The following is a 20,791-nucleotide window of genomic DNA, read 5'->3' as shown; positions in this document are numbered from 1 at the left end:
GATTATGGATATTAAAAAAGGATTCCTTGACTTTTCTCTCGCTTCTCGTAAAGAAATAGGTGTTGGTTTTCTTATTGTCCATTATTCCCTGTGGGCTTTCTCCAGCCACTTTTCAACTGAGATTAAACTGAGATGAACAGATTTGTGGTTTGGGGCAGCCTTCAGAGTGTGGAATAGAGTACTTTGGTCTCCAGCAGATGTTGTCCAATGGCAGTTGGTGGATTGCTTTGGAAGGCATTCATCCTGGATTTTTTTTACCCAAAGTTATCCTAAAGTGGAAGCACTAGTCTGAATGACGCAGGTAAGGTCCATTTATTGTTTTAACAAGCAAGGCATCTGCAGAGGATGAATATCTCATCTTTTTTGACTGTAGAAAGAGCCTTAGGCATCCCATGTTCAAAGTATTAGGTTTAATGTGTCTGGGGTTTTTTTCTTCTCTTTCTTGTAGCATTTGATTGCCATATTTTGAGGTGAAGCTCACAAACAACTGATCCACCACAAAGTCTCAAACGTTGTTTCAATGGGGCTTTCTTAACCTCCTTTTTTTTCTTTTTTCTTGCATGTAGATTTCTACCAAACATTTTTAGGAACCACCATGACTTAGCATGTAAGTGCTACAAACTTGTAACTGAGACAATCATGTCAAAATAGCATTAGAAGGGACCTTTAAAAGTCATTTAGGCCAGTGTTCTGCTCTTCACGGTAAAAACAACTGTTGCTACTGAGCACAAAGTTTTGGTTTGTATCTTTATGAACCTGAGTGCTCTTACTCACTCTGCTCTTTCTGTACTGACTTAAATGTTTTCCACAATGCTCCAGGATTCTTTAAAAGGTCCACCTTTTATTAAGCTAGGTGCATTTTGTTCGTAGATGGGATATATGCTGTCTGAAATACGCGTGCCATTTGCGTGGTACTGAATCTTGCATTGTTAATAACCAGACAGTGCTTTGTAGACCAAAGTGCTTGTCCTCTGCAGGAGGGAAAAAATATCTAAAAGAATGCACTAACAAACTTGAAATCATTCTCAGTATATATTTTGTTTGCATCTTTGTAGGAAGAGCATTAAAAAATCACCACCAAAATTCTGGTTAAGAGAAGAATTTCAATCAGTTTTAGGTCCTTTCTTTTTTTCTTTCTGATTTGCCCCCTGTCCTCATTACATCTCTTGGGCAATGAATGGAAGAAAATTCCCGGAGAGAAAAGATAAAAAAAAGAAAAATCCTAACCTCCAACAATCCCTGTATTGTCAAATTTGTCATCTTTTGGGAATGTCTGTGAGTTTTGATTCTTTGCACAGGCACAGCTTTGATGGAAAGTGACCACATGCTCCAGGGTTGCTGCTGCCCTTGCCTTGAGCCACTGCTCAGGTACCTGCTCTAAGTCCAGCCTCTTAGCAGAGCTGTGCTCCCATGCCTTCTGTGGGTGCAGAATGATGCCAGAAGAGCCACAGAACCATATTTTTGAGCCTTCTGCATTAACTGCCTGAACAATATCAGGTTTTTTTGCAGTGCACTATTGCAAACTTTGTTTTACATTTCCAGTTGAAGTATAGGTGAAACAGCTGTACTCTTGGAGGATCTGGTATCTCTTCAAGCCCTGCAGGACTCTGTGTCAGAGTGACTGTTCCCATGAAACCAGGCTGATCTCTGGGTGATAGATAGGAGTGATGCAGTAATTGCTCATTTGAGCAGAGAATCTCCCACAGGGCGGCTAACGCGGTCTTAGTTCTTGATTTCATTCCAGCCTTTGCTTAGTAAATGTCTCAAGACCCTGTGAATAAAGGTAATTCCAGGAGAAACGGACTGGAAGTATTTGCAAAGAAAAACACCTGAAATAAAAATTTTTAGCTGATATTTTCACTGAAGGAGATCAGTCTGGTGTTCCAAAGAGTGGTTTTATGAAACACAAGATGTTCTTTGCCCAATGTAGCATATATCAACAGAAACATGGAGTGGTGTGTATATCCTGCATTCCCTAATGTGGTCGGAGATATCTCAGCTAGATTTGAATTGTGTCTTTTCTTAAGTCATTTCCCATGTGAATACCTGAAAGGCTAAGAAGCAGTAAATGGAAGAATAAAGAAGATTCATTTCCCCGTATCATTCAAATATGAAGTATATAGCTCTATCAAATTTGATAATAGTGCTGTAAAAATAATGGCATCTTGAAAGAAATACAGACCTTACATCTGAAAGTCACATCAGAGCTACAACCCTTATCATGTCCACATGCTTTTGACAGTGGGAAAAGAATAATATGCTGAGCAGATTAAGAGGGATTTGTTGATCTGCAGGGGAATGTTCTTCAGTAATTATAACTTGTTTTAATTAATTATTTGGAAACTGCATCTCTGAAATAAAATTGTAGACTTGTTTTAGCTAAAGCATATACCTGGCATTGATTCATTCAGATGCTGTGTAAAGTGGTGCTACGTGAAGTCTGCACTTCTGTTTTGCTGAAAATGACAACCTGTACAATGCTGGACATACTTCAGGATTTTAAGAAAACATTTAGCTCTTACACCTGCCAGGATATTTGGGGCCCTATTTCCTTTCTTTAGAATGTCTGTAACTTCCATACAGAATCAGTAAGAATTGCTCATATCCTATGCTGGGAAAATAAGGCCTGTGAGCCAGTCTATTAAAACCTATTGTCTAAAGAGCAGTGTATAAATAAGAACTGACAGCTGTTTCAGTGGTGCTAGCTGTGTTCCCATCCCTTCAGTAACCCTTCCACAGCTGACTTTACATCCAAAGTGACCAGTTCTGCAATAGCCAGTGGGGGGATTTCACTTTCATTTCATTGTTGGGAGAATCAGCTTTAAGGAGAAAAGGTGTGTGACTTCTGACTGGAAGTACAGACCTTTCCTTCCTGATTTAGGTGAGAAAATAAGGTTTATATGGCATTTACTTATCATCTAATATAAATGCACCTTTGAGACGTTTATATTACTGTCATAGCAAGGTGTGCATTAAAAAGATTTGTAAGAGAAGCTATATATCCAAGCTCCACATGGATTGCAGAACTATAAGGTTCCAGAGCATAGTTGTTTCTCTGTATTGCATTAGAAAGCATTCCAGTGACTTTCTCCTTCTGAAGTCAGCAAAGATAAACAGTGTGCCTCTATAGAAATACAAATATTTTTCTCCAAGACATTTAGGCTATCACATGCTGTTGGAAATTGTTTTTCTTTCTTTTTTGTTTTTTTTCCATCTGTAAGAGGGCCTGCATATTCAAAACATTTTCAGGCTGGATGTGTAGTTTTAGCTTAGGGTGGGTGTATCTCGCAGAGCTTGAGGTTTGGTGAGCACTGCCAGCTATTTCTGGGTTCACACAGTTCAGTCGTCTCATTGAAGCCTGAAAAAACACTTCTCTTGTGTTTCATTTGTGGAGTTTTCCTTTTTCTAAAATTTTTTTCCAGTATGTCTTTATTTGTTCTGAATTAGGCTTTCTGCTCTTGAGCTCAAGTTGGATCATATGGGTTTGGTAACGTGCAACTTGTGGTGCCTCTCCAGTCACACTCCTGGAGCCAAGGATGACCAGCTCCATAATAAACATTAAGGAATTCATTAGTGAGAGTCATGTGTGAACAGCAGCCTCTGGTGATCTTGAACTTCCCATCAAATAATCTCATTTTATCACTTGTGTTCCTTTAAGCCCAAATCCTAGTGGCAGTTACAGTTGCCAAGACAAGTAGTGGTGACTCAAACACACACACAAGCACACACACACTCTCATACTCGTATGCACCCTTGCTGAACCCTTGTTTGGACTTGTGTCCATGTGGAAAGAGACACAGAAAAGTTAGTGTTTTGTTACATTTTCTTCTCAGCTGAATGTTCTTGACCTAAGACTAGGGAAGTTTACCATCTCTGTTTCAAAGCTTCGGAGGAGCCGGGGTGCACATCTAAAATATCACAGAGGCATTCTTGCATTGTGCTAATCTGATCTGTTTACTAAGGATAAGTTTCAGCCAGCCTGCTCCTCCCAAAAATAATCTTTCCCTGTCTAATCACTCTCACAGTTTAAAACTCCATCATTTATTTGTGATTTAGTTCTGAGTTGAAAAGACTATCTTAATATTTTAGCTATACATTTTCCAATGTAGACAAAGACCCTCTTATTGAGACCAAATGTGCATATACATATATATAGATACAGATATGTATCTGTATACACATTTTGTGTGTACACATATAATCATCTCCTGGTTCTGTTTTCAATGAAGCTCCTCGAATTCTTCAGGTCTGTTATGGTTTTCAAACCAAGACAAGGTTTCTACAAAAAACCCTCTCCACAGCCACAAGCATTTCCATTATTCTGTTTCTCTCAGCTCTTCTTTGCTTCTGCTCATTGTTTTCTGTTTATAAATCCCAGGATTGTACTTTTCTTTGCCACTAGGTTACCTCTGAACTCTACCCCTGATATGGCAGATTTTATTTTGGTTGGCTATTCTGCCAGACTTTCCAGTTTTCAGTTGCCTTTTCCCCCTTGCTTTTGTTTTGTTGGGTTTGGGGTTTTTTTGTTTTGATTTTGGGTTTTTTTTGTTTGGTTTGGTTTGGGGTTTTTTTGGGTTTTTTTTTTGGTCTTGTCTTTTTATCCCCTGATTTGTTATCCCATTTTGACTTCCTTGTTCTTAGAAATCCCACCGTGCTTGAAGAAGTGCATTTAGAAATGTGCAGGGCCACAGATGATCCCTGGCATCTTCCCCTGCCACTTGTTCTGCTTTATTGAGCTATTTTTGTAAGAAGCAGACTCTGTTGTGGGAAATGGCTGGGCTGGCTTTTCCTCAGGAACATTAATAGGTATGTGTTGGGAGTTACAGAAAACACATGTAAGAACTAAAGGATCAGAGAATATTCCTTATATTCCTCAACTCTTGTTGAGTCCTCAGAGAGTTGGATTATTCTCTCCTATGCTTTAATTGAGCCAAAAAGTGGGATTTGTAGACATGGGTGAGTCGGGGAAACCAGAGCTGTAGTCTCCTTGTTTTTTCTCTGTGACTTGGACACTTTGTCTCACTCTGTTTATATTTGCCCACTATTACAGCCACTCCAGAGAGATGATGATGCTGTTGCATCATTGATGAATAACATCCAGCCTTTTGGTGGGATAGGCTGTGAAAATTTCCAGGGATGGGGCATCCACAGCTTGTCTGGGCAGCCTGTGCTGGCTCAGCACAGTCCATGGTGCCAGGCAGGTTAGTTCTGCTGGCTGCTGCTGCTAAAGACTGGCCTAGAGAGAGCTCGGGGGCTGTGATGCTAAAGAGGGGACTGTAGAGGCTTCAGCCATTCTTTTCCTCTAGGAGTCAGGGCTCAGCCTGGTTATTTAGTTAGACTGAAGAGCAGCAGGCAAAGTTAAACCTCATTACACTTCAGAGCTGGGAGTTCAATCAGGCAGTCAGCGGAATATTATCTAACACCAAGATAGTTCATTCGGGTAAAAGAAACCCCAGACAAACCAAAAATCTAATTGAGAACACCCTCTGCCACCCCAAGCCATTGGTTTTAGAGGGCTTGTTCTCAATTTTGTCCCAATTGTTCTTAATTATGTCTGTGTTGGTGTTGTCCTCTGTCGTTTTTATCACATAAACCAACTGGTTGCTAAATTTTGTGTGTAGATAACCCTGACACCATAGTTAAAAAGGAGTTTATTGCCCCCCCAGACCTTTTCCCAGGATGTACACAAAGGCCTGTAATATACTGAGAGCTTTATTTTACTCTAAGAGCTATCATAGTTCCTAAAAGTTTTTCTGATCTCTTTGCATTGGTGTAGATAATTAACTATGTCAATGTGTTCATCATATAGGAAAGACCTAGTGTTTATCTTCTGCTTGGTTTCCTTTCTTTTTTATTAGACATTTTAAGTATTGCTTACTCTAAGGGATCGTAGGGACAGATGGAAAATTGCAAAACTGAAAGTGACAGAGACTAATAAAGTGAAACTTGATTTCTTGACAAAGGAGATGAATTTTATTACCCACACAATAGACTTTTGCCCTGATTTTTGTCTGATTCATACTGATTTTACTTCTTTATTTCAGTGTATGGAATAGGTTCCTGGTTTTAATGAGCTTTTTTACCATAATGCCTGAAAATGAAGGCCAAAGATTGAGCAGCTCTGCCCCATCCTCAGAATGGAATGTTTCCCTAACAAGATTCCTGGGCAAACAAGATTTCTGCAACAAAAACCAAGAGAGACTTTGTTATTTGTGTTTATGTCTGAGGAAAAATGAATTAAGACAGGGCCCCTGTTGCTGGACCCACAGGAATATGTGTTTTTCCAGGAGCGGGGAAGATATAAAGAAAAGGGTTGCTTGAACTAAAAATAATTTCAGTATTTCTCTCTACTTTTTGGAATGATTTTGTTATCACAGATTAAAGCAAATGAGGTCTAGCTACCACATGAAAACTCAACTGCTGCTTTTTCAGAAGGTGCAAAAATTCCTGGCATCAGTCTCCCCTGTGACACCAACAGGAGATGACAAAGAAAATGGACCAGGCTTGTGGCAAGAACTTAAACTGAGCATGAAAAATTGAACCCTTTTTTCTTCCTGGGGAAGTCTTTCAGGTGGCAGCAACTACAAAAATGTTGGCAAGTGAGCCACTATTAATCAAACCTATCCAACCCCTATATGGAAAAGTGTGTTCAAAGGTATGGAATGGCATCCATATGAGGAATGGCTGAGTAAGACAGGGGTCACTCAACTTAGGAAAGAGAGAGCTAATGGCACATATTGTAGAGGTATAGAAAACTCTCCTACAAATCTAATAGCACTGAGGGATGATCAGCAGTGTTGGAGGGTTTGAACATGTGCTGGTGATCTGCTGCCTCAGCTTTGGCTTATTCACTCTGCTGATGTTCCTCACCTTCTGCCTGAGATGTTACTTATTTATCCTTTTGTTTTGCTTTTTACCATTTATTTTCCCTCTTTTCCTCTCTTTTTGCTTCATTTTAATTCATTGTTCTTATCTCAGACTGATCAAAACAGTGTTTGCACCTCTGGGGACACTGTTATTTCCCTGAGTGAGGAAAGAGGAAATTCTCTGAAGTAATTTTACGAAATTTCCGGATTGTTGCTCTGAGTCTGTTTCTTGTCCAGCTAATTCAGGGTCACTTGAACTGGAGTATGCCCAGCAATGTTGCCTGAAGCCACAGCAGACGTGCCATGCTCTTTTCTAGCTCTTTACTCTTTCAGCCTGTGCTTTTTGAACCACAAACCACTCCAGCCTATACAGAGCCATGTGCTCTGTGTGGCTTCAGCCAGAGTTGTCTGAATCTCTTGGTCTGGGGATTTTCATTCATCTTCCCTGGAACAGAAGGACACATGCCCTGCAAGGCTGCTCTGACTGGCAGGTTTGATGGTGTAGGAGGGAGAAGTGCATAGTCCTGCCTCTCTGAACAGGAGAACAGCATCCCTTATTCCCTCATCTCCAGTCTGCAGCCCACAGTGTCCCATTCCTGGTCACTGTGGAAGTGGGGATCACAGGGAAGCTGGGCTAGGCTTGAGCTGTCCTGCACAAGAGTTGGGGTGCTGAGGTGGCTCTGCTCACTGGTGGGATGACCTGCTGTGCCTAGGAGGTGCTGGGAGAGGCCTCACTTGCAGCTTGCAGGTGCCACAGCGCCTTTGAAACTGGATGGACTTGCACTGGGAACTGATAGAGTGCCAGTCTTTGGATCAGTAAAAGAAACCAGTGACTGGAACCCAAGCATTTTTGTTGAAATTACATTTTTGCATACACGCCTTCTTCTCTTTTTTTCCTGTTTTAATGGCTTGGAAATTTCCTGATTCTCTGCTCTCCGGGGGAAAATGTTGTTTATGTAGCATATGCCACTAATATTTTCTTCATGTTATGAGTTAGTGGGCAGGATTGGTCAGTACATGAAAAAAAACACTATTCTGTGTCTTAAGTTTAGATTAGAAGCTTCATAATAATGCATATAGTAAAAATGATTAATCTCTATAATAATGTCAGCATTTTTTTTTCTGTGTAGAGAATATATATTTACACCCTTCCAAGAGCACCAGGCATGTTAACTGGTTTGTGTTTGCATTTTACTCTACCCTGACTACATAACATGCTATTTAAGGCATATTTTCTTTTGGCACAATTCCACTGAAAATAACAAAGCAGCTTCTGCTTTAGACAGTGGGTGTGTTTTGCCAGAACTCTGAAAAGGTTGTATTTTACTAATAAATTATCCCTGTAGCATATTTTGGTCTGAGTTGGAGCATAGCTGAGCTGTAAAGCCTGCATGAAGGAGTCTTTCTGGCCCCTGGTACATATAAAAAACCTGTTAGTATCTCAGAGCAGATTCCAATACAGAAAACCAGTGGCATATACCATTAGCAGTATATATATATGGTTTAGAAAAGGAGGAAAAATTCTGGGGAGGTCTTCAGTACAAAGGCTTAGCAATTATAATGAAGCACTATCCTGGTTAAGATAACAGATCTTGACAATTTGTGCCTTAGGTTGGGCTGGGATCTGAGAAAGCCTCTTGAAGAACAACCTGTTTGCTGTAATTAAGTATGAATATGTATCACTACATTGGTTCATTAGCACTGGTTAGTTCAGCAGGCTGACAAGCTGATGCTGTAGGAAAGAGGCCCAGGAAAAATGCAGCTATCATGCTGAATTTGATTCTGTGAGCTTTGTAGCTGTTTACTTCTTTTTCCTTTGCTGCAGTTGCTGCGTAACATTTAGAGAAAGTCAATATATTCTGAGCTCTTACAGCCTTGGCAAGATCAGCACCGATTGCAAAAACATGAACAGAAATTTCTTTGTCCCTAAACAGCAATAAAGTGTCTGAAGCTGCTTTCCACAGGAAAGATCACAGTCAGAAGCATCTTGCCTCTCCTTGATTTAGCATCAAAAAGAAGTTAACCAAGAGCAACTCTGCTGGAGGTTGCTGTTGTCCAATTCAGGAGAATAACAAACTTTTATATTCCTTACTTAAATACTGTAGTCAGTCATTTACATCAGTACATCTTTTTTCCTTATGTGTTACTTAATTATCTTAATAGATACTTGTGCTTCTGCAATAACAAGTGTTTCATAGCAATAAGATTGTCTAAGGAAAAAAAATGGTTTGTGTAAAAGAATTTCGTTTTGCAGTGCTGTAGGGAAAAGGTGTCACTGCTCTCTCCATGGTTGATGCATTTGCCTTTTAAAGGAAACTTGATTTATAGTTAAATGTTTTGGGAGATGGGTAAAGGACCAAGGCGAGGGCTAGCAGTGCCAAGGTGAAGTGGGAAATGAGTGAGAGGGTAAGCTGAAGGAAATTTCTCTCTGCTTTATAACATACAAGGGAAACAAGTTGGAAATGTTGGTGGGAGGAGATGAAAGCTCCTACATCATTGCAAAGCAAGGGCTCTGGAGTAAAAAAAGAAAAGCTCTTATATGGTGAAATCTTGTGTTCTGATAGCTTCAATAGCTCGATATCCACATAAACAGGGCTATGAGCTGCTAGGCTGTATTTGCTTCTGGCCTTCCCCTGCATTTGTTTCTTCTCAGGCTGGACACCCTGGAAGGGCTGCCTGATGTGTCTCAGTTTTAGCAGTGGGAACAGAGAACAGCAGCATTCCTGCTTTGTATGGGCGTGAGGGCACAGAGGCTGCTGCATGGGGGTACCTGGGGGATGGCAGTGCCTTTGGATCGCAGAAGTGGGTGGACAAAGGCAGCTGCATCCTGCTCTGCAGCTTTCCCACACTGTAGGCTGAAATCCTGCCTAAAACCTCCCCAGCCCCTTGCCCTTGGTGACTGTAACACCCTTCTGAGATGGCACTGAGAGAAGAGGTGGCTGGGCCCATCTGCAGGACCCAAGTGTGATGTTCAGCATGAGGGTTGATGGAGGATGCAGTCACCTCTGCTTTATGCTGTGTTCGTCCTCCTGTGGGGGAAGCTGGACATTGGGCATGTGGTGCAGAGCTCAGAGCCATCAGCCCACCCTCCTGCCTCCACATCAGAAATGCACCCCTCTGCCTTGGCTCACTCCCTCACTGGGGCTTTCAAAAGCAAGAGGCACCAAGTGCCTCAGCCCCTGCCCTTCCTCGTTCATCACTGGTCTCAGAAACTGGTATGGCCTCTGACTTTGGCCCTGTTGGTTTGGTGTCATGATTTGAATTAATCTTTCTTCTCTCCACAGGAGTTAAAACTTTCAGTTCCCAGTTAGTGTGAAAGCATATCTATGGTTTGAGACCCAAGGTCCGTGTGTCTCAGATGATGTTTCTCATAATAGTGAACAGCAGCTACATAGGGAAGAGAATAAGCACCGGGTAAACATTGAATCCTACCTATCCAGAATGGCTCTCCCAGCCTTCAGCAGTTTGTGATCCCTACATGTTTTTTGTACCTAGCTGCTCTTGGATGTTTTGAACACCTAGATCCTGTGTTTTAACCCCTCATGTTCTGATGTGAGGCCCTTTCTCTTTTATTCAGAACCGCCTTTTTGGCTTAAGAGTCTTAGGTGAGGAATCTCACTGAATAACTTTGGACAAGCTGCCCACATCTGTTATGAAACCTCATTAGAAATTAGTGTCCTTTCCAGTCCTCTGGCACTGAGACAGTTTATGTAAGAGATTATAGATGACAGTCTGTAGTCATTCACCTGTGACACATGATGTGTTGACTGTGTATTACTGCCACTTACTGTATATTGCTCTTCTCCTGCCAATGTTTTTCCTGTAGTACCATTTATTAATACTTCAATTTGAGGCCAATGCCTTGAATGCCCAGTAGGGAAAGGTTCCTGCAGGGAACAGTCCTGTGGGTAAAAACCCACTTTGATTTCTTACCTGTAATGTAATATTTCCCTGTTTGCCTACATAAGTGTCTAGGCATTGTTTAAACAATATTATGCTTCTTCTTCTTCTCCAAATTGGGTGAAGCTCAGAGATCAGATTTTTAAAAGTATTGCTTTGATTTTCAAATGAACTTTTTGAGTTTGCAAAAACATAATGTAAGTTTCGCAAAAACATAATGCAAGTTGTTGGGTTTTTCTAAGAAAAACAGGTATCAACTGTTATTCTGATCAATTTATAATTGCACTGTGCAGAATAGAAGAACTGAACTTGAGCTCTCAGTGGATGGTCATAAAGACTTGGAACCCTTGTTGCAATTATGAAGATAGTAGTTCAAGGGCACATTTTGCAACTGAGATAGTAGTTCAAGGCCAGCTTGGGTGGGGCCCTGAGCAACCTGATCTAGTGAATGGCATCCCTACCCACAGCGGGGAGGTTGGGTCCTAAACTTTTCTATGATTCTGTGATATTAGGGCAATTCATATGGGCATTCTCATTAAGCTATATACCATTTCTCATGTAACTTCATTGGAAAGATGCCAGACACAAATATAAAGCAATACTCTTTTCAAAGAGAGCAAGATCTGCAACAGAAGGTAGTATCTTCTGATGGCCAAACAGACTGTTCTTGGCTGTAGCTTAGACAATCACCCCAGCACCATCACCATGGAGTCCTCTTCGTTCTCTTCAGCAGTAATTTTTCAGCTGAGTTGCTGTTCTGGAGAGGAAAAAAAATAGTATTTTTTAAACAAATGTCTGTTCTTTGCTCCAAATTTTGCTTTAAAATATTACCCATCATCCAGACCATAGCGCAAAATCCATTGCCAGGGGAGGAGGCAGCAGCACAAGCTGTGGCTGGAGAGCTCAGTGGCTGGCAGCACAGTGAGTCCTTATGCAGAGGGAGCACTGCTGAGCTCCCAGAAAGCACCACCACCATCACTGAGTTCCCTGGCACTGCCTGGGGCTGCCACGGACTGCAGGCTGAGCCTGGGTGGGATGTGGAGTTTGTTAGATTTGGGTCTGTTTCATCCTTACAATGGCTGCTGGTTACTGACACGGATTCCTAAAAACAAAATCATTTCTTCAAGAAGTAGGGAAGAGTTTCTTAGGCTCTTGCACCTTCCTGTAAAGCTTCTGTTCCTGGGCTTGGAGTCAGATTGAACACTGGGCAATTTCAGGGCAATGTCAGGGCAATTTCTGAATTCAGAATAGTATTTGGATTTTCACTTAAAAAATCTTTACTTCTTGATTTTGATCTACAATATAAGACAAATCTTTATTTATATCTTGATAGTATATCTTGGAGAGAAGACTCTATATGCCTCCCCAATTGAAATTCTGTCCAAATAGTTCAGTTAACTTCTCTGACTGACTTCTAGCTGTTGCCAGGCATGAAGAATTAAACTGCCTATTCTAAAATGTGTCAGAAAGACCACGTTTTAGAGTCTCCATCAAAAACTGACAAAGCATTAAAAGAGCAGCCCTGCCACTGCTGGGCCTGACTGCTAATGAGAAGAGAGGACTGTGTTTAGTGTCACCTCTGAAAGCTCCCAGAGCAAAATCAAGGAATATCACAGGAATATCACCTTAGCCTGCAGCTAAGGTGTAGCATTTATGTACATCTTCTGGGTGTAAAACTTGTTCACTTCTGCTACAAAAGCCACTGTTCCTGCACTAAAGTCTTTCATTTCCTCTGTCACTAGTGAATAGATGGTTACCCTTGAAGTTTGCAGGTTTAGCATGAAGTCTTACCTCCTGAAATGTACTTCCATGGCCAAGTACTGCATGGGGAGGGTGGGTTTGGAGAGGGTCTTCTGGATCTTTTTCCAAAGCATGCATTTTCTCCACCCAGAAATATTCAATTAGGCAGGGATGCTTCAGCAAGGTAAAACAACTTCAATCATCCCAAATGCCTGTAATTTCTGCCTTACTTGTTTCGTTAGGAGAGAGCACTGATATGTTAAATGTTTCCTAGCCAAAAAAAAAAGAAGAATAAAATCCATTCACTGCAGCCTAAATACATTTGATTTATGGATCTCTGATTCATCCTGACAGCTGCTTAAAAATTCATGTCAAATTCTGCATTAATGTTGGCCAGAAAAAGAAAAGAAATGTGTTAGGGAACAAGAGTGCCACAAAATGCAGTTCCCACTGTGGGTGTGTTTAATGAAAGGCAGGGGTAGCATTTAACTTGCCAGGGAAGCATCAGTACATGTTACTAGATCCTTTCTCTTTTTTAAATCTGTTGAGAAAATGTGTACTGGGGCATAAAAATGCACCTCTAACACTGATGTCTCATTATGTTATTTCCTTTCTTTAATTTGCATACTTTTTACATATGTTGCAGTTTATGTGAAACTGCGATATTACAAATATTTTGTTTAAAAAGGGATAAAAGAAAAATAAATTATAAATTACTTTATTTTTCTTTTATTTTCTTCCTAATCTGAACATATTTGAGATTTAAAACATAGCTTAATAGCATGACTGATAAATAGCATTCTCTATAATGTCTTGGAGAAATTATCATAAAATCAGTAAAACAAAAAAAAATCTGATTGTTATTTGTCACTGCTCTGGTTATTTTGTTATTTTTTCCAACAATTCTTCATTACAAGTGATAATATTTTCCAAGAAAATAACCAGATAGCCTGAAATTTTAATATATTAAGGATTCGAATAAGTAAAAGCAGCTGGTTTCCTCTTGGAATAATAGTCTTCTACATTGCATTTCGAAAAAGTTTTATTTAGTATATATCCATGGCAATTTGCTTAGTGTCCTGTGCCCAGAAATATATTAAAGCTATATTAAACTATAATATAATTGAACATACTTAAACACATTGTTAAAGTTTTTTAAGATGTGCAAGAGTCAAGATGATTAAATTGTTAAGATACTGCCTGTGTTTTCTGCTGGGTTTGTCTCTATCTCCGTTTTCATGGGCTTTCAGGTGATATCCATGCAGCATCCTAGGTTGTACTGACCATGATGTTCAAGGTCAGTACTGGATAAGCCATTTGGACAGAGTGGTGGCTTTTGAGAGCAGTTGATTAAATTCAGTAATATTGGCTGTGGAATTTTTCACTGTGGGTTTTTTTTTTTGGCTATGCATGAGATTGGTGTTTTAGTTTTCCTGTAGAATGATTTTTTCATTTTTTTTTTAAGATGGAGAAAAGAACAAAGGAAGTCATGTGGACAGCTAAGCCCTGCTCCAGACAATTTTTCTTTTTGACTGCAGGAAAATTACTGGCATGGCACCAGTGCCCTTCTCAGCCACTTTGAGACTTGGCAAATTTTCCCTAGGCCATTAGGGTAATGTTTGCATTAGCCTTTTGTAATAAATAGGTATCAGAAGAGTTGCAAGGCTAGATTTATCTTGACTGCTGATGGTAGACTCTTGCTAGAAAAAAAAATAAAGGGGAATAGCTGAAAAACAGTAATGCTTTATAGTATCAGCAGGAAGGTTAAGTTTCCAGTCATGAATATCTAAAACTCCTGACTCAGCCAAACGTTTGATCCTCTCTATTCCTTGAGTGACCTGTTCATAATCAGGGAAGTATTATGATGGGAAGCCTCTTGAGAGAAAGAGGGGTGGTGTTTGCTCTTGTGCTGGGAGCCTTGAGAGACGAGGGCTCAGTTCCCAGCTTCATAGCAGATTTCTCTGAGTAGCAGCAGTCTGCCACAGCTATTTCAGTGCCTCCAGCTGATGCAGGCACCCAGCAGAATTTTATGAAGTTTCCACCACAATTAAGGTTTTCTGCTGAACACCACCCCCATGTGTATATCCAAAGTCTTGCCAAACACCTCATGGCCTTCAGCATCCAAATCCATTTGAAAATCAGGTCCATACCTCCCAGGATTTCTTAGTGAAGAAATATCTGAGCTGGACTTTGAAGACCAGGATACAGTGCTGAACTGGTGAAGCTCACATTGGGTACCAGCTTGGAGGGAGAGGGATGCTGTTGAAAATGCAAGTCACCCTCCCACACCTCCATGAATGCCCCATGACTGCAGTGCTTTCTCCTCCTGCCACAGTAAAATTACAGACAGCCATGGGATTAACAACATCAGCCGATTTCCTGGGATTTCATGTCAAATTCTGAGGCCCCACCCCAGCACAGCTCTTTGAGTTCAGACACTCCCAGTTTTACCTTTCTGAATGCCAGTTTGTGATCATTTCATTTGCTGTTGTTGCTAGCACATTTTTACATTACAGTACACCCTGTCTGTCCTTAGCTACTTAGAACAATTGGCTATTGCAAAACATAGTTTCGGTGTAAAAATTGTCTACATGCTTGTTCCATGAAGTGAAAGAACAGAATATCCCTAATATTAAACTGTAAAGCAGTGATCATTTATTTGTGAGGCCATTAAAGGCATTTAACAACCTGGTGATTCCCAGATAATTTCAGACCACATATATTTCATGTACACAGGGGATTTAAAATTAAAAAGAAAATACTTTCAGCAATTTCTGATGAAAGTAACATCAAAAAGTGCTGTACAGAGGGGAAAGCCAGTGTAAAGTTGAGGGTAGCTAGATCAGTGGAGGGCCCAGTTCACAGGGTCATGACAGAAGGCTTGGCAGGATTGTAGGAAGTCCCTGCTTCATCCCATTAGTGGGAATTTGCTGCCTCAGCAGTGCTGACGTGCATCCTTGTGGAGCCATGCTGCATGCTATGTCAGGGGCTGATCTGGGCTGCAGAGGCAATTTTTTGTGGAATTAAACAGTGACCTTGACTGTAAATTTTATCACTTGGAGAGTCAAGCTCCCGGGAAGGAGTCACAAATTGCTGTATGGCCTTGGGCTGTGGGGAGCCACTGGGAACATGTTGAGCTGCTCTTTGGTTGCCAGCCTGGTGCAAGAGCAGTGATGCTTTGGTGTATTCTGGTTGTGAAACCGTGTGGGAATCTGTGACTGGAAGTGTTTCTGATCTGAATGCAGAGTTTGGAGGGGCTTCTCTGACAGACTCATGACCCTGCAAAACAGGCTGTCATAAATGGATATGGAGTGTTGGATGCAGTGTACCTCTCTTTTTGCAGTGTTTACAGCACTGTCATCCAGATAAGCCCCAGTAGTGCTAGAAATCTGTGTTTATGTCAACCCATGGAACACATTTTACGTATGTCACCAAGATTAGTACGTAGAAACACATTGTGTATCTGGTTTCAGTTGAAACCTTCACCAGATGCATCTGACTTCCCTCTTGGTAAACAGGAGGGAAGAGCAGAAGAAAGCACAGATTTCTTGTTCTTTTTTTTGCCAAAGCTGAATGAATCAGAGGGCTGGGCAATCACCAACCATAGGGAGTTTAACAAGGGCAGGTGCCAGATTGTGCATCTGGGATGGGGCAGCCCTGGCTGCAGGGGCAGAGTGGGGAATGAGAGGCTGGAGAGCAGCGCTGTGCCAAGGGCCCTGGGGGTGCTGCTCCATGCAAAGCTGGGTGTGAGTCAGCAGTGCCCTGGCAGCCAGGAGGGCAGCTGTGTCCTGGGGGCATCGGGCACAGCACGGCCAGCTGGGCAAGGGAGGGGATTGTCCTGCTCTGCTCTGCGCCGGGGCGGCCTCACCCCGAGGGCTGGGGGCACTGTGGGGTGCCACGATGGAAACAAGGCATGGAGCCATTGGAGAGTGTCCAAAGGAGGCCACGAGGATGGGGAAGGGCCTTGAGGGGAAGTTGTGTGAGGGGTGCCTGAGATCACTTGGCCTGTTCAGCCCGGAGAGGAGGAGACTGAGGGGAGACCTCACTGCGGTTAAAACTTCATCAGGAGGGGAAGCAGCAGGGCAGGCACTGATCTCTTCTCTCAAGTGAGCAGTTATGTGACCCGAAGAAATGGCATGAAGTTGTGTCAGGGGAGATTTAGGTTGGATACTAAGAAAAGACTTTTCACCCAAAGGATAGTTGGGCACTGGAACAACCTCCCGAGGGAAGTGGTCACAGAAGCAAGCCTGACAGAGTTCAAGAAGCATTTGGACAAAGTTCTCAGGCACATGGTGGAATTCTTGGGGTGTCCAATGCAGGGCCAGGAGTTGGACTTCATTGATCTTTGTGAGTCCCTTCCAACTCAGGTTAATGTGTGATTCTATGATTGCCTTTTGGTGATCACTTGATTTACTTAAGGCTCCTTTTCTCTCTCTGTGTGATAGGCTTAGAAGATGTTGTAGCAATAATGATTCCTGAGCCCAAAGGGAAAGAGATAGTGAGCCTCCTGGAGAGGAACATTACTGTGATGATGTACATAACCATCGGGACACGCAACCTGCAGAAGTACGTCAGCCGGACCTCGGTGGTGTTCGTCTCCATCTCCTTCATTGTGCTGATGATCATCTCCTTGGCGTGGCTGGTCTTCTACTACATCCAGAGATTCCGCTACGCAAATGCCAGAGACAGAAATCAGGTGAGCAGGGCTGGAGTAACTCATTGTGTTTCCAAAAGATCACCACGGGATTTATTGTAGAAGTAAAAGTGAAAGAAATTGTCTATGTGTAGTAAAAACAGAAAACCAAAAGAAAGCCCAAGAAAGTGAAAAGATGACTGTGACTGGGAAAATCCAAAACTTATGTCAGTATAGATGGGATTCAAGAAAAAACAGAAATTAATAATGTATGTGTATTATAGGTTGTTTTCCTTATGCAAAGCACAAAACAATAGACAGAAAGGTGATGTTTATTTGTGAAAATATTGTTGTGGTACATATAGCCAAATGTCATAGCAATGTGTATAACTAAAGACCCTTGAGATCAAAATGCTGACTAAAACATTGTGAGGTATGTGTGTGTCAAGCAATGTTCTTGATGAGTGAGGAAAGGGGAAAAAAAACCTATTCTCACTTTAATGCTTCCTTAGAAGGATCTTGGGCTAGAAAGACAATTATGTCGCTCTTCATTTGACAATGATCACTGAACAGGACTGTAGTGATAGCCACTAATGGTATTACACCATTGTTATTGGTTTTGGCATCTTGTCCAAAGCCCATGAACGAGATAAAAAGCCTATAGAGCTGAAGACAAGTCAGTAGCAGTGGTTTTGTAAAGCACTGCCCATCTTTATGTAGTTCAGCAGTGAATAATAATAGCAACAATAATAATAAATTTAATAATTTCTTGGCCAGATGCAACTATCTCAGCAGAACTGGGAAGCTGAGGCTTGTACATTTCACTCTAATGGTACAGTAGAAAATGTTATCAACATATGAAATTTGAAGAGATAACCATTTTACTGCACTATAAAAAATGCACTGTAATTCAGAGAGGTTTCTGAACCCTCAATAAATTACTGTCAGGGCCAGGAGGGTTACCTGGCTTATTCTGCAGGAAAGGTAAAACTCAGAGTATGAATTATCACTTGGTAGAGAAAAGCCCTGCTACACCCTCTGTAACAAATACTTGACGTGTAGGAATCCCTCGCCTTCCCCCATTGAAATTCAGGCATTCTCTGAGATAGAGAGCAGCTGCTCTGTATTTACAGACAGAAAGAATGTATTTTCCATTTAAATATACAGTCTGGAATTTTGGATAGCAAGAACGAGACTATCCCAGCTGGAATTTGAACATCATTGGCAGCAGATTCACTGTGACTGCAACGTCTGTGATAATTTTTAGATGCTTTGTCTGCAGAAGCCACATGCGTGCCTAATTTGTGTGTGTGAGTAAGTGTGCTTTCAGTCAAGTAATTATACAGGCAGCTTAGCAGTGTAAATAGACATACATAAACATGAAACTCAGCAAAATAGGAAGTTCATTCAGGTAATATGTTATAGTTTGAAACTGATGTGTTTGTACGTTCAAACATATTTCCTTTTCAGTATTTTCTTTCCAAAGTTGAAATGAGACCTACGTGTGCACAAGCAGTTGTCCTATGGAGAGGTTTTAACAACTTGGTTATTATACTAGTTCTGTTCTTCAAAGGAATTAGAAAGGATGCCTCCTAAGTAATTACATATTATTAATTATTAATATTATTATTTTGAAGGGAAAAACTGGGCAATTATAAGGGGCAGCCTAAAACGTCTTCATGCAGTTTTCTTCATACAGTTTTGTCTGACATCTGGTCTCTTTATTAGCTCTTTCCATATGAAAACAGTAGCAATATACAAACAAAACTCTATCATTTGTGTTGATGGGTTGCTGTGGCTTTTTAGTTTTGTTTCTTTTAGTCCTGGCTATAGAATATAATGATGTAGGTAGTTCAGAAGAGTTCAGCTTGCTCTTGCCCTTCCCGTGAGTGTTCCTCTTTGTTTTCCATCAGGTTCTGGGTTTTCTTTTTCTTTGGCACATTCTCTTGTGGTTCAAGGATGGGATCACCAATTTCTGATTAAAATCATACTGTCCTTTTTTCAGGCCTCATAAACACTTTTGTCTAGTCCTTCTCTATCTGGTGACTCTCCAGGTCCGCTTCCCTTCTTTCACTAGGAGTAAGTTTCTGAGCAAGCAGTAAATCCAAAACAAAGTGATTTAGTTACCATCAAGAAAACAATGAGTCCAGCTATTGAGAGAGGCAGCTAAAAAGACTGAAAAATCTCCTGGAATCGTTTCCTGTGACTCCACAGTGAGATGAAACCTGGACAGAGTCCATCTACATCTTCAGCCACCACTCTTACTCATCATGTGTGCAAAATCTAAGTTCACAGGCCAGAAGGAAGACACAGCTTACTCCAATTAGGTGCCTGATTTTGATGAGTGGAGAATCAGGAATTCAAAGATTCTTGCTGAATGCCAGGGTCTATTCATCCCCACTTGGCTGAGGATCAATGCAGTGGAGCACAGAATTGTCTTCCACTATGGGCTTGTGAACCTACAGCCAGGGTGTCAGCTACAAACGTGGTGAGATATCAATTTTTATTTTAATACATTTAATTTTTAAGAGTACCTCTAGCACAGACAACTGTACATTACATATGGAAGTAGAAGATAGTTAATAATATTCACATTGATTGAACCTTTTTTCCCACCCAACGAGATGTGCAGGAGGTTTGTGGTTGCCTTGATGATGAATCTTTTCGACATGAAGAGAATAAATTTGTGTAAGAAAATCTGTTTCCTCAGCAGCATGTTCCTGGAGGGCTCCTGAAGATGAGAGAATTGAGAGACTTTGTAAAAGGCTGTGGAAATTCTTTAAATCAAAAAATATCACATCGTAGAGCTAATTAGAAGCAGAATTAGAATTACATGACAAGTTAAGTTCCAGAAATAATTCAGCAAAATATGACCTGATGTTACAGCCCTGTAACAGCCAGGGCACAGACTTAAAAACAGGTACAACAACAACAAACCCACCCTGTCAGTCTGTCAGAGTTTTTCATATTTCACCAGTAATAGTAGAGCTCTCTTTTTATTGTTTGGGAGATGTGAAAATGAAGAGAGGATGATGTTTCAGTACCAGACTTATTTACCACATTTTTCCATGTCCCTTCTTTCCATTGGCTTCTTGTTCAGAGGAAGCTTTCTACACAGTCGTTTTGAAACTGGTTGGAGTCCTTAAGTTTTGCAGGATAGTGGAAGCCAAAGCAGGTGGTGATTGCACTGGGCTTGAGGAGGATCTTGTGTGTCCCAGGTTAATCTTTAGTATGTGACTGTCAGCATGTAGAGCATTTATCTGAGAAGGAATACTGGTGGCTGTGGCTTGGAATGAGAGTTTTGGGCCCCTGAATAGGGATGTCAATCTTGGAAGCAGTTTGGGAAGATGCTTCCCATGATGGAGTCTGCAGCCTTTGTCTGTGCTTAGATGTGTCCATTGCCTCATGCTGGTGGTGCAGCTCACTCTGCACAAGGCACAAGGTGATCTCCTTGCAGAGATGATAGTTCAGCAAGGCCATTAAGGGAGAAGCACTTACTGTAGCTTCTCCTCCACAGCATCCACCGTCATTTACTTTCTCAGGAACACATAAGTGGTCCTTTCCATGGGACTGTCCTTCCTTTTTAATGAGCATTGCCATCTCCTCAAGACCACTGCATCTGACATGCTTAACTCCTTCCAGTCCAGTACTG

General features: G+C 41.2%; 1 protein-coding gene across 1 annotated transcript in view; it reads left to right on the top strand.

The window, feature by feature from the left end:
* RNF150 (ring finger protein 150) overlaps positions 1-20,791 on the top strand; it is a 109,009-nt gene that overhangs the window by 44,206 nt on the left and 44,012 nt on the right. The window contains exon 2 of the mRNA XM_054633524.2: positions 16,952-17,202. Coding sequence (XP_054489499.1) covers positions 16,952-17,202 — 251 coding nt within the window. The remainder of the gene's footprint in view (positions 1-16,951; positions 17,203-20,791) is intronic.

Source organism: Agelaius phoeniceus, chromosome 4 (assembly GCF_051311805.1).
Source record: "Agelaius phoeniceus isolate bAgePho1 chromosome 4, bAgePho1.hap1, whole genome shotgun sequence".
Classification (NCBI taxonomy): domain Eukaryota; kingdom Metazoa; phylum Chordata; class Aves; order Passeriformes; family Icteridae; genus Agelaius; species Agelaius phoeniceus.
Note: the sequence above shows the minus strand (reverse complement) of the source record. Positions and strands in the feature narration are given on the sequence as shown.